Below are 14,388 nucleotides of genomic sequence, written 5' to 3'. Positions count from 1 at the left end.
CCAGTCCCAAGCGCACCAGATATGGGACATAAATGAAGGGAGCAGCCCAGGGCCTCTCCCAGCACACAGGCTGCACCCTTGCTCCAGGGGACCCTGCAGTGCCCTCCACCCCCACCTCAAGTTACTCCCTGGGGNCGGCGCGGCGTGGGCAGGCTGCCTCTCCGCTCGTGCTGCCCTGAGGCCACTCCAAGTCACCCCATCCCCGGAGAGAGTCACCATGCTGTCGTGGGCGCCGCGGGTCCTGCTGGCCTTGCTTCTGCCCGCGTTCCTGACACAGGGACAAGGTAAGGGGGACGGTGACTTGCCTGGCCACCTGCAGAGTGGGGTGGGGGGCGTTTGATTCCCCCAGGGGTTGAGGGAGGGAGGGTTTCAGAGGGGGTGCCGCTTCGGGAAAGTCAGGGACCTGGCCACATCCAAGCACGAGAATTTGAAGGCACTGTGGCCCCGATCAAAAGTACGGGCGGTGGGGTGCCAGGCGGGGCAGGGCTTGCAGAGAGGGGCTCCTCTCTTCTTTGCTCTGTCCCCAAACTCTCAGAATGGAGGCTGCAAGGGACCTTGGACTTCACCCGGTCTGCCCCTTCTCGTTGTAAATGGGAATGCCGTGGTCCAGAGAGGGGGAATAAGTCACTCATGGTCACACAGCACATTAGCCAGACGAGACCAGAACCAACCTCAGCTCCGCTGGCCTTGTTGGAGGCGTGGGCTCCCTGGGCCTCCGTTCCTCAAGCTCCCTTCCAGAGCTAGACTCCAGCGACCCCAAACTTCTCTGCATTCCCCTACCCTTTCCTCCTGCTTTTCTGGGAGACGAGGTGTTTGGGTCCAACCGGATTCGTTTCCATTTGCCACCAACAATATTTATTCCCTGTTTCGGAAGGTTTTCTCCCCATGCAGGGCTAGGTTGGGGAGGGTTAGGGTGCCATCCCGGGGCTGAACAGGTAGGAAGAGCTTATGTGCACACTGGCTTTCCTCCCTTGAGCCGTCCCTGGGGAAGCCCGGCTGCGTGGTCAGGCCGTGGCCTGGGGCTTTCTTGGCTGAGAAGAATCACTGTCCAATCTGGCTGCCTTCACACCGGCCCGATTCCCAGCACCGGGATCAGAGCTGATGCTGGTGTGGAGACACACAGAGATTTGGATCTGAATCTCATTTCCCCTGCTTGTGACCACAGTCCCCGCCTCTCTGAGCCTCGGGATCCTTATCTGGGAACTCTGCCGTCACGACAGCCACCCCGGGGGGCTGCTCGAAGGTGGAAATGAAGACTGTGTGTTAACTGCTCTTATTTCACAATAAGATGACCAATACATGGTCTCTTGTCCTGACCCTCTCTCTGCTCCTCTCTGTCCTTCCGAGGGAAGCAGGAAGTTTATCGGGGACAGGTGGGCCTTCACCTTCTTTTCCTTGGCACCTTTCAGGAAATGCTTCCACTGTTTCCCAGCGGGATAACAGGTGCACGTGAAATCCCCGTAGAATGGGCGGAGGGCCTCAGAGTTGGCTTTTCTCATCGCTGTTCTGTCCTCCTGGGCCCCCTGCTCTGGGAGCAATTCAGTTTCTCCTGGGCCCTTACATCTAACCCTCTTCCCAACCGATCTGCCCATCACCAACCCCCTGAAGGAGGCCTGGCCGACGGGCCCCCAGGAGCTGGTGCGTGTGAGGCTCAGAGGGGAGGATTTCGCAGGAAGGAGCGGCAGTTTCCGCGGGATGCCTCCTTTCTTTCTTTGTTAACAGGAGGCTGGGGGCAAGGAGGCGACCAGGATCTGGGCAGACGCTGCGTTCTGCCCTTGACTGAGGCAAACCTTCATGCGTTAGAGATTGTATACTTGGGGTCGCCCCCCCTTGCAGCCCCCTCTCGTTCAGTACCCGTCCCGAGGGCCGCTCCTCCTTAGCTCCCCGGCCTCCTTCCTCCGTCTCCTGCAGACCCACCTCCTCTGGCAGGTACCTGTGCTCAACCTCTCTCAGCCCTTGACCCCCTTAGACCTCACCTGTCTTGCATCACCTGCATTTACAGCCCAGCTCCCCTCCCTCACGGGAATGCGCGTGTAGGTTACCCTTAGGAGACAATACCTCCGGGTTTGGCCAAGAATCTCCGTGGACAAAACATTCCAGTGATGGGAGCTTCAGTCTGCAGGGGTGCCCGGGACTCTGAGATGGAAATAGCGGAGACATTTTGCTTTTACTAGATTTCAAACCAGGGCAAGAGATGGGGGAAGCCTCAGGCTCTGATGCCCCCCGTGCACTGCTCTTCCCAGCCAGGCTCAGGGAGCACCCCGGGGCCCAGAACGCCTCCAGGCCCGCGCTCCTGAGGCTGTCAGATCACCTCCTGGCCAACTACCAGAAGGGCGTGCGGCCCGTGCGGGACTGGAGGAAGCCAACCACCGTGTCCATCGACGTCATTGTCTATGCCATCCTCAGTGTGGTGAGCGCTCGGCCCCGATCTGCCCCGCTCAGGGGTGTGCCTTGCGGGGTGGGAGACCATGTAAGGCCGAGTCGCCCCCTGGGCAGCACAGGGGACAATCAAGTACCCAGAGTATCTGCGATGTGGCACAGACCTGTGTCAGGATGGACAACGGCACCCACGGTCTACACAGCTGCCCAAACCATAAAACCAGTGTGGCTGCCTCTCCCAACCCGTGTTCCCAGAGGGCCACTTACCACATGCAGTTCCTCACGCCTTGTGTCATGGTGACCGGCTCCCCACATAAGCTGTCCTGTTCATCTGTCCTGCTCATTTCTCGGCCCTTGGAGTCTTACACGGGCCCCTGATTCATGGCAGGTGTTGCTAAATGATTGTTGGACAATTAGTCCTAAACCTATTAATAAATCAATTCCTTCATCAATGTACTGCCCAGCAAGGAGGTCAGACGTTGTGCAGACATAAACAAGAAAGCAATCGCAGAGATGGAGGGCACCAGAGCAAGCGGGGGCCTGACCTCACCGTCTACTGCAATCAGTGTGGCTCTTTGGGGAGGGAAGCTGGGCCCCAGATGAGAATGAGGGACAGGGATGCATTTTTGACTCTGTGTGGTTTTGCATTTCTTGACTGAATATTAGGGCAGGAAGGAGATACAGATATAGATTCACAGGCATACAAATACGGAAAAATATATAGATTGGGGGGCTCAGTCAGTTGAGCATCTGACTCTTGATTTTGGCTCAGGCCATGATCTCACGGTTTGTGGGATCGAGCCCCATGTCGGGCTCCTCACTGACAGCACGAAGCCTGCTTAGGATTCTGTCTCTCCCTCTCTCTCTCTGCCCTTGCCCTCTGGTGTGCACATGTGCTCTCTCTCTCTCAAAATAAACATTTAAAAATATATAGATATAATATTTTCTGTATGTTTTCTCTTTTTTTAAAAAGTCTTTATTTATTTTGAGAGAGAGACAGCACGAGCAGGGGAGGGGCAGAGAGAGAGGAAGAGAAAGAATCCCAAGCAGGCTCCACACTGTCAGCACAGAGCCCAACTCAGGGCTCGATCCCAGCATCCACGTGATAATGACCTGAGCCAAAATCAAAAGTCAGACACTTAACTGACTGAGCCACCCAGGCACCCGCTGTATGTCTCCTCTTATCTTCTATGTTATGCATATTATGTATGTAAAATATATGTAACCTAGACACATATATATGTATAACATAATACAAAATAGTAGAAGGTGATAGCTGGTTAGATAGATAGATATGAAGTTAAAAAAGAAATGATTGTATTTCTTCCTAGGTGTGTCCTAGTAAAAGACTGACCACCTCTTCCTGGTCGGCCCTTTTCTCTTTTCCTTCATTCTCTCTTCCCAAAGGAATAGGGACACAAACCAACAGATCCTTTTGGGGTAGGTGTGCAAGATGGACGCCTGCCCACAGGGCACTTACCTGAGCTCCCTTTCCTTTCACAGGATGAGAAGAACCAGGTCCTGACCACCTACATCTGGTACCGGCAGGTGAGCATCCGCCCCCATTTCCTGGGACGGGGGCTTTCCCTTCCAGGAAGGATTCCTCCTTCTAAAGAGTAAGGGCTATAAGAGGCCTTGGCGAGGGGAGGGGAGGGGAGAGGCTCGGAGGCAGACTCAGGAGACCCAGGGCCCCTCTCATCTCAGGACTGGCGCTGGAAGGAAGCTCCACACTCAGTGGAGGAGAAATCCTCCAACCCCCTGGTTTCTGAGAGTTTTCACAGCATCTTAAACAACAACTTATCTGCCTCTGTTGATAAACACCTCCAGTGCCTGGTGCTCAGTGGACAGCTACTGCACTGTCAGACAACTCTAACTGCTAGAAAGTTCTTCCTTCTATTAAGCCAAGGGTGATGACAATCAAATTGGGTGATTGACACAGGGCAGTTCCATCCATGGGGTCCTCACATCCTCGGCCACCTGTCCATTGTCTGAGCTTCTGACAGGCATCACTCAGGCACCGCTGAGAACGTCCCTGAGTCTCTGAGGCCTTTGCAGCCCTTCTGGCCAGTTGTCGGGGAGCTGGGGAGGGGGGGAGCTGGGTGGAGAGCTGGCTGGGAGCNGAGCTGGGGGGGAGCTGGGGGGGAGGGCAGGAGAACAGTGAGGCTGCCGTCCATAAGCTGGCCCTGTGCTGGCAGACTCTGAGCTGCAGGGCAGACGTGAGAGAGGAAGGGAACGAGAGTAGCTGGCGGGAGGGGGTGGGAGGACGGGCCCAGGTCGTCGAGGTCAAAGCTGAGAGGGGCTCTGTCTGGGCACATGCCAGGCATCTGCAGGTCTCTGTTACATCCCTCTGCTGCTCATGGGCGTTCCCCGCTACCACCAGCACATGGGGCAGAGAGTGGGGTGGAGGCAGAAGCCAGATGCTGATTCCTGCCAGACTGCTCTCTTCTGCCCTAGAAAGATCTCAATACGGAGCACGCCCCGCGTCAAGGGAAGGGGCGCAGCAGGAAGAGGCAGCCTGGAGCTCCTTTCCTGGGACCTCCGGCCGAGGTCCCACCTCTGGACCTCTAGGGTCACTTGTGTGCCCAGCAGTGATGGGATGCCAACCTACCGTGCCAAGGGACCAGAATTAGAGACACGAATGAGATTGGGCCCTGCCCACAGTGAGTCACAGACTGGTGGGGGCCACAGGCACATGAACAGACAGTTGAATGCAGCAAGCTCTCCAGCGTAGCAAGAACAAGATACCAGCCATGGGGGCACAGGGGGGCACACGAAAATCCAGCCTGGGGGGTGGGGCATGGAAGGTTCCCAGAGACAGGAGCAGACGGGTGCTCTGGCTGAGTCTGGGGGGACACGGAAGACCTGCCTTGGGGGAGGAGACAGGGATTGCGGTGTGGGAGAGCACAGGTATGCAGAGACGTGGGGTGTTTGCACGCGGCTGGAGAGTAGAATCCACAGACAGAGGATGACAGAAATCATGAGGCTCGAGAGGGGCGCCTGGGTGGCTTAGTCGGTGGAGCATCAGACTTTGATTCTGGCTTAGGTCATGGTCTCAGAGTTCATGGGTTTGAGCCCTGCGTTGGGCTCTGCACTGTGAGGGATTCTTTCAGACAGAAGGATTCTCTCTCTCTCCCTCTGTCTCTGCCCCTCCTCGACTCGTGCTTTCTCTATCTAAAATAAGTAAATAAACTTAAAAAAGTAATGAAGCTAGAGAGATAGGTGGAGGTCGGATTGTGCAGGCCTTTGCTGGCCGTGAGGTTGAACTCTATCCCTAAAGTGCAAGGGAGTTTTGAGCACAGGGATGACATAATTACATGCACTTTTTAGATCAGTCAAATGGACAGGATGGCGAGGAATGTGTTGATCACAACTTAACAGTAACCATCTCTACCCTGTCAGGTGCATATTATTGTCCCAATTTGCATTGAGCAGACCAAGACCCAAGAAGCTCTGTGTTCAAGATCCCAAGTCAGCAGATGGGATAGTCAAACAGGAGAAATGACCCAATGCCTTCCCCGGGGCAAGGCGTCATTTGCCTGGGTCGTATTTGCACGTGGGAGAGTGTGAGCACAGAGGTGAGGGGACTCCCTGTACTGTCAAGGGATTCCCCCAAGAAGATGCCCGTCTCTTGCCTGGGCACTGAGCGGTGAGGTCATCCTGAGGGGCGACCGCCCGTGACCATCCCCCGCCCCTCCCCTAGTACTGGACAGATGAGTTTCTCCAGTGGAACCCTGAGGACTTTGACAACATCACCAAGCTGTCCATCCCCACCGAGAGCATCTGGGTCCCGGACATTCTCATCAACGAGTTGTGAGTGCTGCCATCCGATGCCGGGCGGCCGGGTGGCTCCGGGGCTGGGGGACAAGACTATGCTGTGGCGTGAGAGGTCGCACTCAGGCTCGCAGAACTGTAGGTAAAGTTGGCTTGGGCCCCAATCCCCCTTTGGTTTCTTTCTCTTTCTTTTTCTCCCCTCTTTTCTTTTTAAAACTCCTCTTTTTTCTATGTCTGATGTGGGAAGCCTGCACTTCGTGGTCCAAGGGCCCCCTTCCCAGGGAAAGGGAGCCAGGGAATGAATGTGCGCTGTCATAATAACCGAATGAGGGACAGCTGTGTTTTTCAAGGGGACAGTGAGGTTACCGATAGGGATGGAGCCCCAGCACTGGTCCCAGGGGGGATTTGGAGACACTCCCACCTCTCCAGTCACACGCTTGCCTGGCTGGCTCCAGACCGCGCCCCCAGTGTGAAGTGGGTACCACCATCCTTGATTCCCAGCAGCTGATAGCACCGGGCACCGTGCCCTCCCCCCATCCTTCAGGTCGTTCAGACTCCACTGCCTGGGTTTCTCAATGCCAGGCCGCGGAAGATGGAAGGAGGAGGTGGCCCAGGGCCAGTTGCCCTCCTCCGGGTACCCACCGCGTTGCCCAATGCCATGGCTGCCACGCGCAGTGCTTTTCAGGGGAGACAGTTGACCTAGAGCCCCACGATCTGCAGGCCTCAGGCTGGACGGATCCCAGTTCCTGGCTGGGTCTCCCGGTTAGAGTGTGGAGTAGCCTGGATCTTAGTTTCTCATCTCTCGGCCTGATTCCACAGAAGGCTGTGGGCTCAGGACCCCAAGCTCAGGGTCACTCCGTGCCACAGCGGTCACTCGGGAGAGCCTAGGGGTTGGGGATCTGCCGAGAGAGAGGGAATAAGTCTTGCAGGACTTGCCCACCTCGCCTCTTCTCTTCTCCATGATTTCTCTAGTTCCTTTTCCTCCAGGGAAGATTGTTCTCACGTCACGGGGCCTCTAGGGATAGGAGGCAAAGAAGCCTGCTGATCTCGGGAGCTGAGCTCTGCCCAGCTGGGTGGGTGGCAGAGTAGGGGCAGCTGGGCATGCTGGTGACAGCAAGTGGCTCTGAGGCACCCGAATTCCTCACCTGCCTTTTGTAGCCAGGTTGCCAAGGGAATGAAGGAGAAACGCCCTTTCCTGCTTGGAAAGTAGCCTTGACCTTGCAGGTAATCTTGAGCCCCCAAACTGCCCCTCTTCCCTGGCCAGTGTGGACGTGGGGAAGTCTCCAAGCATCCCGTACGTGTATGTCGGGCACCACGGCGAGGTCGAGAACTACAAGCCCCTGCAGGTGGTGACCGCCTGTAGCCTGGACATTTACAACTTCCCCTTCGACGTGCAGAACTGCTCGCTGACCTTCACCAGCTGGCTGCACACCAGTGAGTACCGCACACAGGCTTTGGGAGGCGGGGGTACAGGCTGGAGGGTCCCCGAAACACCTGCTCGAGGAGCGCACCCTAGGAGGCACTCCCCTGTATTCAAGTTACTTACGTACGGGGGCTGTCCACGGTCACCACTCCAGCCTCAGCCCATGCACGTTCCCCTGAGCTCTGCCCCAGCCCAGCTGCCTTCCTTCCCAGTCCCCAAAGCCCCTCGGTCTCTCCCCTTATCTCAGGCTGCTTCCTCTCCTGGGCCACCCTGCCCCCGCCTCCTGCCCCCCGACAACCCTTAGTTCAGTCAAGTCGCCTACTCACCCAATCACAGCACTGGCGTCAGTGCCTTAGGAGACTCCTCTCATCCCCAGACTAGGCGTCCCCCTGGCCCAATTTTATAGCACCCTGATCTTGTCCCCACTTCTATTGCACTCGCAGGTGCTTGCTCAATGTCTGCTCCTCCGTCAGATATAAGCCCAGAGAGGGTAGGAGCATGATTTTGGCCCAGCATTAGGTCTCCAGTACAGTGCCTGGCACAAAGGAAGGTGCTTGGCAACTTTTATTCAATGGATGAATGCGAGTTTCTCACTAAAGTCTAGCAAAATGACCATCACCTTCCCATAAAAAGATATCTTCCACTTATATTGGATTTCGTCACATTAACTGTAAGTTACAAACATAATACAGAACTCCCTTGGACAAAAACCAGAACTGCAAATTATCTTTGACTTTTGACCTCTACCTTCAATCCCAAACTCTTCACCAACAACTCCCCACACCAAGACTTAACAGCTTTTATCAGTATAGGCCTCAGATGGTATGTTCTTCCAGATCCTTCTCTATCCTTTGCATATACACGTACATACTCCTCTGTGGAAAGTACCTGAAAATTATTTCTTAGGTTGTTATTTTACTAAACACATCATTCATGCCACTGCCACCTGATTCTTCTTACTCAACAACTAAAGGTCTTGGGCATTTTTCTGAGTTAGTGCATATTTAGATCTTTCTCCCACACGTTGACAGCCCGGCATCGGGGTGCATCATAGTTGATTAAGCATTTTCCCGATTGATGGACATGTAGATCGTTCCCTATACTTTGCTGTAACGGATGCTACTAGCCTTCTGGTATATATCTCACGTCTCTGGTGTAGGTGCAGAGAAGTAAAACTGCTTTTCTCTGAGCGAAGATTTTGCTTATTTCCCTAATTCACCTTTGAGAACAGTCAGCCCTATGAAGGCAAAGGTGAAGGATGTTGACTTTTGTTCATTTCCCAAATGGGTGGCCCTAATGGAAACTTAGAAGAGGTGTGGATGAGAGAGGGGAGGGGGAGAAAGAGAGGGAGGGAGAGGGAAGAAGGGAGAGAGAGAGAGACAGGAAGAGAGGAAAAGAGAGAAGGAGAGAAGGGGCTTTCTAATAGTTTGGATCTGGCAAGTACAGTGTATGCTATTACCTCACTTTATGGCTGAGGCCACGGAGGCTGAAGGCTAAGAGCTGAGTGCATCTAAGTCCCGCGTGTGCGGCCCCCCGAGGACCCCCCGTCACAGGGCCTGGCGCGCCCTCCTGGCTCTAGACCCCAGAGCTGGCCTGGTCTCTTCCCTCCCAGTCCAGGATATCAACATCTCCCTGTGGCGCCTGCCAGAAAAGGTGAAGGTCGACAAGACTATCTTCATGAACCAGGGCGAGTGGGAGCTCCTGGCGGTGCTGACCCAGTTCCGCGAGTTCAGCATGGAAAGCAGCGGCTGTTACGCAGAGATGAAGTTCTTCGTGAGTGTCCCCGGGGGGCGGACGCGGGGGCAATGACAGCTTGAACTGCTGGGCATCCTGTCCCCGGAGACTTCAGGAGACGCGTGGGAAGACTGTAGCCCCTTCTCGCAGCTCCAGGTCACACGCACGCGTGGGACCTTCCGGGCAGTAGATGGGGAAGCTCAGGGCGACTGTCCCTTCCTCGTCCTCCGCAGCCACTGGCCTCAATCCGGAGGCCGAATGTGAGGTCTGTCCAGTTCTTCCTCTCCCAGCAGGGCCAGGCTGGAAGCTCCACGAAGCGAGGGGTCTGGGATGGGCTGGGGGGTCCTGGGTGCAGAGCCTCTGTGCCCCGGGCTTCCCCCAGAGCTCCTGTCCCGGGCCTAGGTGGTCATCCGCCGGAGGCCCCTGTTCTACACGGTCAGCCTGCTGCTGCCCAGCATCTTCCTCATGTTCATGGACATTGTGGGCTTCTACCTGCCTCCGGACAGTGGCGAGAGGGTCTCCTTTAAGATCACACTCCTCCTGGGCTACTCCGTCTTCCTGATCATCGTGTCGGACACGCTGCCGGCCACTGCCATCGGCACTCCCCTCATCGGTAAGGCACCCGCCCCAGGGGAAGAGCGCAGGGTGGCCCCGGAGGGGGTGGGGCTGAAAGACCGGCCCCCTCCCACCTGCTGTGTGTGCGCCCCGACTTCCCCACGCGCACAGGTGTCTACTTCGTCGTGTGTATGGCGCTGCTGGTGGTGAGCTTGGCTGAGACCATCCTCATCGTGCGGCTGGTGCACAAGCAGGACCTGCAGCAGCCCGTGCCTGCCTGGCTGCGCCACCTGGTCCTGGACCGGGTGGCCCTGCTCCTTTGCCTCGGGGAGCAGACAGCTTCCCGACGGCCCCCAGCCACCCCCCAGGCTGCCAAGGCCGATGACTGCTCCGGTGAAGAGGGAAAGGGTGCGTCCCCTACGGAGGGAGGGCCTGGGAGTGGGGACATGGCGGGGGTCTCTGGCTGGCGTGAGGTGTGTGCCAGAGTCTGGGCGGGGCTGGGAATTGAGCCCGCCCTGCACTTGGCCTCACTGGGGGGCAGCAGAGTTCAGCCAGAGTCATCAGTGGACCCTTTCTGTACCTTCACCGCCGCTCATCAGCCCGGGGAGGGGAGAGAGACCGGGTGAGAGTGAGAGGCTGAGCCTGTCAGGAGCTGAGACTTCCGGGCTTCTCTTTCTCTGAGACGGACCCAAAAGGGGGTTGAATGGGCGCCCCATCAGCAGTTTTGGGCCCCCTTACCTCACATGGCTAAGTGCACAGATTTGTAAGACTGCATCCAGTCAGCCCAGAGACGAGATCCCATCGAACACGTGTGACAGAGAGACAGGCGTGCAGGCGACATAAACGTGAAGCTCATTCTCCCTGACAAGTTGTTAGAGCTACATTCGTCGCTGCTGCTGCTGGTGGTCGGGGCTTGTTCATGTATCTGTTGAGTACCTTGAGGCAGGCACGTGTGTGAGGCCAGGCCCCCCACAGGCCCCCCAATAGGATTGTCATCCTCATTTGTCAAGTGAGGAAACAGAGGCGTAAGGCCAACCAGCTCACCGTAAATGGCAGAGCCGCGTGCTGGTGGAGGCTGCTCTTACAGGAGATGCATGGTCAACCCAAGACCACCTCGTCATGAACTGGGGAACGAGCACTCCAGCCTAATGCCCAATTTCACTGCTCTCCTGTGAGGTAGCCGTAGCTGCAGGTGTATCTTCTGGTGCAAAGGGACTTGGGCTGGAGTCAAGGAGGAGAGGGCAGCAATGCCATATGGCACAGCAGAGACCGCCCACATACCTGAGGCCTTGGCGGCCTCACTTTTAAACGATGCTCTAGCTGTGTGACCACAGGCTAGTCACTTAACCTCTCTGAGCTTTAGCACCTCTGTATACAAGGTCCAAAGAGTAACCACTCCTACTCTGCCTCTCACGTGGGGCTATTGTGAGGCTCAAGTGAAATAATAGATACCCAATTGCTGCAGGAAGTCCAGGTGTTTAAAAAAATGCATGGGAAAAATAAATACCAAATTCATGATCTTAGTGACCTAGGGACAGGTTGGAGGATGTGACTGAGCAAGAGTATACAGGAGTCTTCAACCGTGTTACTTTCTTTAATTGCTTAAGTCAGACGTTGGGAACACAAACAGGTAAGAAAACGTGTAGACTGTTTATGTCTGGAAGTCATAATAATTTCTGCAAGCGACGGGCGCAGAGGGATGGTGTCTGTACCATTCTGCCAGGCCTCCCTCCCTTGCCAATGCTCTGCCCTTTTTCCAGACATGGGGAACCACTGCAGCCATTTGGAAGGACCCCGGGACTTGGAGAAGACCGTGAGGGGCCGAGGCAGCCCCCCGCCACCACCGCGGGAGGCCTCCCTGGCAGTGCGCGGGCTCCTGCAGGAGCTGTCCTCCATCAGGCTCTTCCTGGAGAAGAGGGACGAGAGCCGAGAGGTGGCCCGGGAATGGCTGCATGTGGGCTCCGTGCTGGACAGGCTGCTCTTCCGCATCTACCTGGTGGCAGTGCTGGCCTACAGCATCACCCTGGTCACTCTATGGTCCATCTGGCAGTATTCTTGAGTGGGTACAGCCCAGCGGGGGTGTTGGGCGTGGGTGTGGTAGGGAGTAAGGCACTGGTGAGAATGGGGATTGGAGGATTTCAGCGGATGCCAGGGATGTTTTCAAGGCCCTGTCCAATGCCCGTAATTCCAGACCAGGGCCTTAACGCTTCCCCAAAAGCTTGGTGTTTAGGACTCTTGCATCCCCCCCCTCAACTTACCATGGCTTACAAAATGCTGTTTTCAATCCAGAAAAACCCATGCATTCCCCAACTTCATTCTATGTATCTGTGTATCAAGCCTTGATTTCCCCATTGCCCATTGTCACTTCCCTGAATAAGGCACTTTGGAATTCCGTCCTTTCCCTCAGCCTTGTTTTTAGATTCAAAGCAAACCAACTCTCTCTCACACATGGCTGATAACACTGCATTAGGCTTATTCAACCTTAATGGCTCCTTCTTCACCTCACCTGTAGCCACTTCCCTGAACACTCATGTTCTATTGGATGATGGTGGGGTGGGGCCGGGTGGGGATAATAAAATACGATGAAGCCCTAAACTCTTCTTAATCATTTATCAGCAGCTGGGTGGGTGGAAGAAGAAGTTTAAAGTTACTGGTGGAAACGAGGTAGGGATATTATATGTGGTTTCAGTTATTTGGTGCTACCTGGCCCAGGGAATTGAGAGGTGACCATACAGTGGCTGTTATGAAGAAGACATAATGGGAGGTGGAATTCAAGTGGAAGGGTGAGGACCATGAACACTTAGCGATGCTCTGCTCTGTTAACCCCCAGAAAGATGCTGGAAGTGTTCTCACAGTCTTGTTACCATTCTGTGCTCACGGTCTCCCAGTGAAGCTGAGAGCGAGCTCTCTCCCGGGGAGAGGATCCTGCAGTGGAGGCCAGGACATCAGCACCACGGTCAGCACCCACTGGTCTGGTCTTTGGAAGACCGAGGAAAGCCAAGGCTTGAGTTTAACTGTCTCCTTTGGGAACTCATGGCAGCCAGCCCCTGGCACATTCACCCGAGAGAGCAGGACCATGAGAAAGGCAGTCAGGAGCTTGGTCTTTGATGTCACTTTTCATATTCTGGTCCCCTCTCCCAAACACCAGGGTTTAAGACCTGCTCGGGAGCTCTCCAACTCTATCACTCCACCACTCCATTCATCTAACAAGTGTTCTGGGGAAAGGAATGCTAGACTCCACCATGAGTGACCTTAGCATCACCATGGTCTGCCTGAAGCTTTTTCTGGTTCTGCCCTTCTCATTCCAGCCTTATCCTTCTCCCCATCTTGGGTTTCCTGTCACTCAGAGGAAAGCATGGTGGAGATGGATTAATGCTGCCAGTCTAGAGGAAAGGACCCAAAAGGAATATCTGGGATGAATTGTTCTGGGCTGACCAATCATCAGGGCTTCAGTATGGAACACCTGAAGTTGTACCTTCTCACGACCCCAAACTGCAATTCCAATTTGTAGACCACCCTGTGAGGCTGGATGGAGGGCAAATCTTGAGCCCTTGGGAGCTTCAAGACTGGGAGATCCTAGAGGCCGAGGAAGGGGACTCATCTGTTTTAGCTTCCCTCAGCTTCTTCATACCCCATGCTCCCAGCATGCAAAGTGAACTCATTAAATATTGTCTAACCAGCTGTTGGTTCCTAAGATGAACTAGGGTGAGGTTTCACCTGCTTTTTCCATCCCAGACATATGTGCTTTTGCTGTCAATTAGGGATTTTATATTCATCTTTGTTTTTTGATGGGTAGATAGCAGGCTTCCCCAGCAAAAAGCAGAAGGCTGTGGGGCTGGAGATTGGCCCCATTCACAGCTGCTGCTTCCTGCTGAGCAGAGATTGGGCTACAGGTGGTCATTGCCCACCCCAACTCTTTCAGGATGGTTCTGGAAGCTCATACTTTGGAGCCTGGTCTTAGGACCAAAAGCTGCCCCACTCCACCAGGATTTGCTGGGGCTGGTCCTGCTACTAGCAGATTCTCGTGCCTCGGGCCAGAGAGAGAGAAAGGTGGACAGTCTGGCTCTGTCAATGCACCACTGGTCAGTAAGTGGGTGGCTATTGACAAAGTGTCCAACCAGAAAGCCAGTAAGACACTAATCAACCTATCGATTCCTCATCTCCCCCCTCCCCACCCTTCACCCACAATCAATGGGGCAACAGAGCCCAGCATTGAGGCAGCCAATTAACCACCTCGGGAATGAGCCGCCACGTGTAACATCTTCTGCTCCACTAGCCACAGCCAATCAGCTCATCGATCTGGCGCCCAGACTGTGCCGCCCTGGGACAGGAAACTGAGGCCCGGGGCCAGAGAACCCCCAGTGTACTACCTCTCATCGATCAGTACTGATCTTGATCTTCCCCCACGGAGACCTTTGCCCTGTCTGGGATATGAGAACGCTCAGAATTTCCTTCCCACCTGTTATGTCTCCCAGAACCTGCTCCCTTCCTTCCTCCTGCTGCTTCAGCCCATTTCCTCTCATGAG

The 14,388-nt window shown here is 55.2% G+C and overlaps 1 protein-coding gene across 1 annotated transcript; it reads left to right on the top strand.

Annotated features, from left to right (window-relative positions):
• Nucleotides 1-210: 210 nt before the first annotated feature.
• On the top strand, nucleotides 211-12,038 carry LOC144245121 (5-hydroxytryptamine receptor 3A-like). The gene is made up of 9 exons (XM_077780523.1): nucleotides 211-284; nucleotides 2,244-2,410; nucleotides 3,883-3,927; nucleotides 6,080-6,189; nucleotides 7,415-7,584; nucleotides 9,186-9,346; nucleotides 9,710-9,920; nucleotides 10,034-10,255; nucleotides 11,623-12,038. The coding sequence occupies exons 1-9, from the start codon at nucleotides 218-220 to the stop codon at nucleotides 11,919-11,921; spliced, it is 1,452 nt and encodes a 483-aa protein (XP_077636649.1). The 5' UTR covers nucleotides 211-217; the 3' UTR covers nucleotides 11,922-12,038.
• The last annotated feature ends 2,350 nt before the right edge of the window (nucleotides 12,039-14,388 follow it).

The sequence above is a fragment of the Crocuta crocuta genome, unplaced genomic scaffold, assembly GCF_008692635.1.
Source record: "Crocuta crocuta isolate KB4526 unplaced genomic scaffold, BGI_CrCroc_1.0 scaffold374, whole genome shotgun sequence".
NCBI lineage: Eukaryota > Metazoa > Chordata > Mammalia > Carnivora > Hyaenidae > Crocuta > Crocuta crocuta.
Note: the sequence above shows the minus strand (reverse complement) of the source record. Positions and strands in the feature narration are given on the sequence as shown.

Coding starts and splice junctions, on each gene's coding strand:
- LOC144245121 (XM_077780523.1), top strand. CDS start 218: ATGCTGTCGTGGGCGCCGCGGGTCCTGCTGGCCTTGCTTCTGCCCGCG. Junction 3,928..6,079: donor CCTACATCTGGTACCGGCAG/GTGAGCATCCGC, acceptor CCCCTCCCCTAG/TACTGGACAGATGAGTTTCT. Junction 9,347..9,709: donor ACGCAGAGATGAAGTTCTTC/GTGAGTGTCCCC, acceptor TCCCGGGCCTAG/GTGGTCATCCGCCGGAGGCC.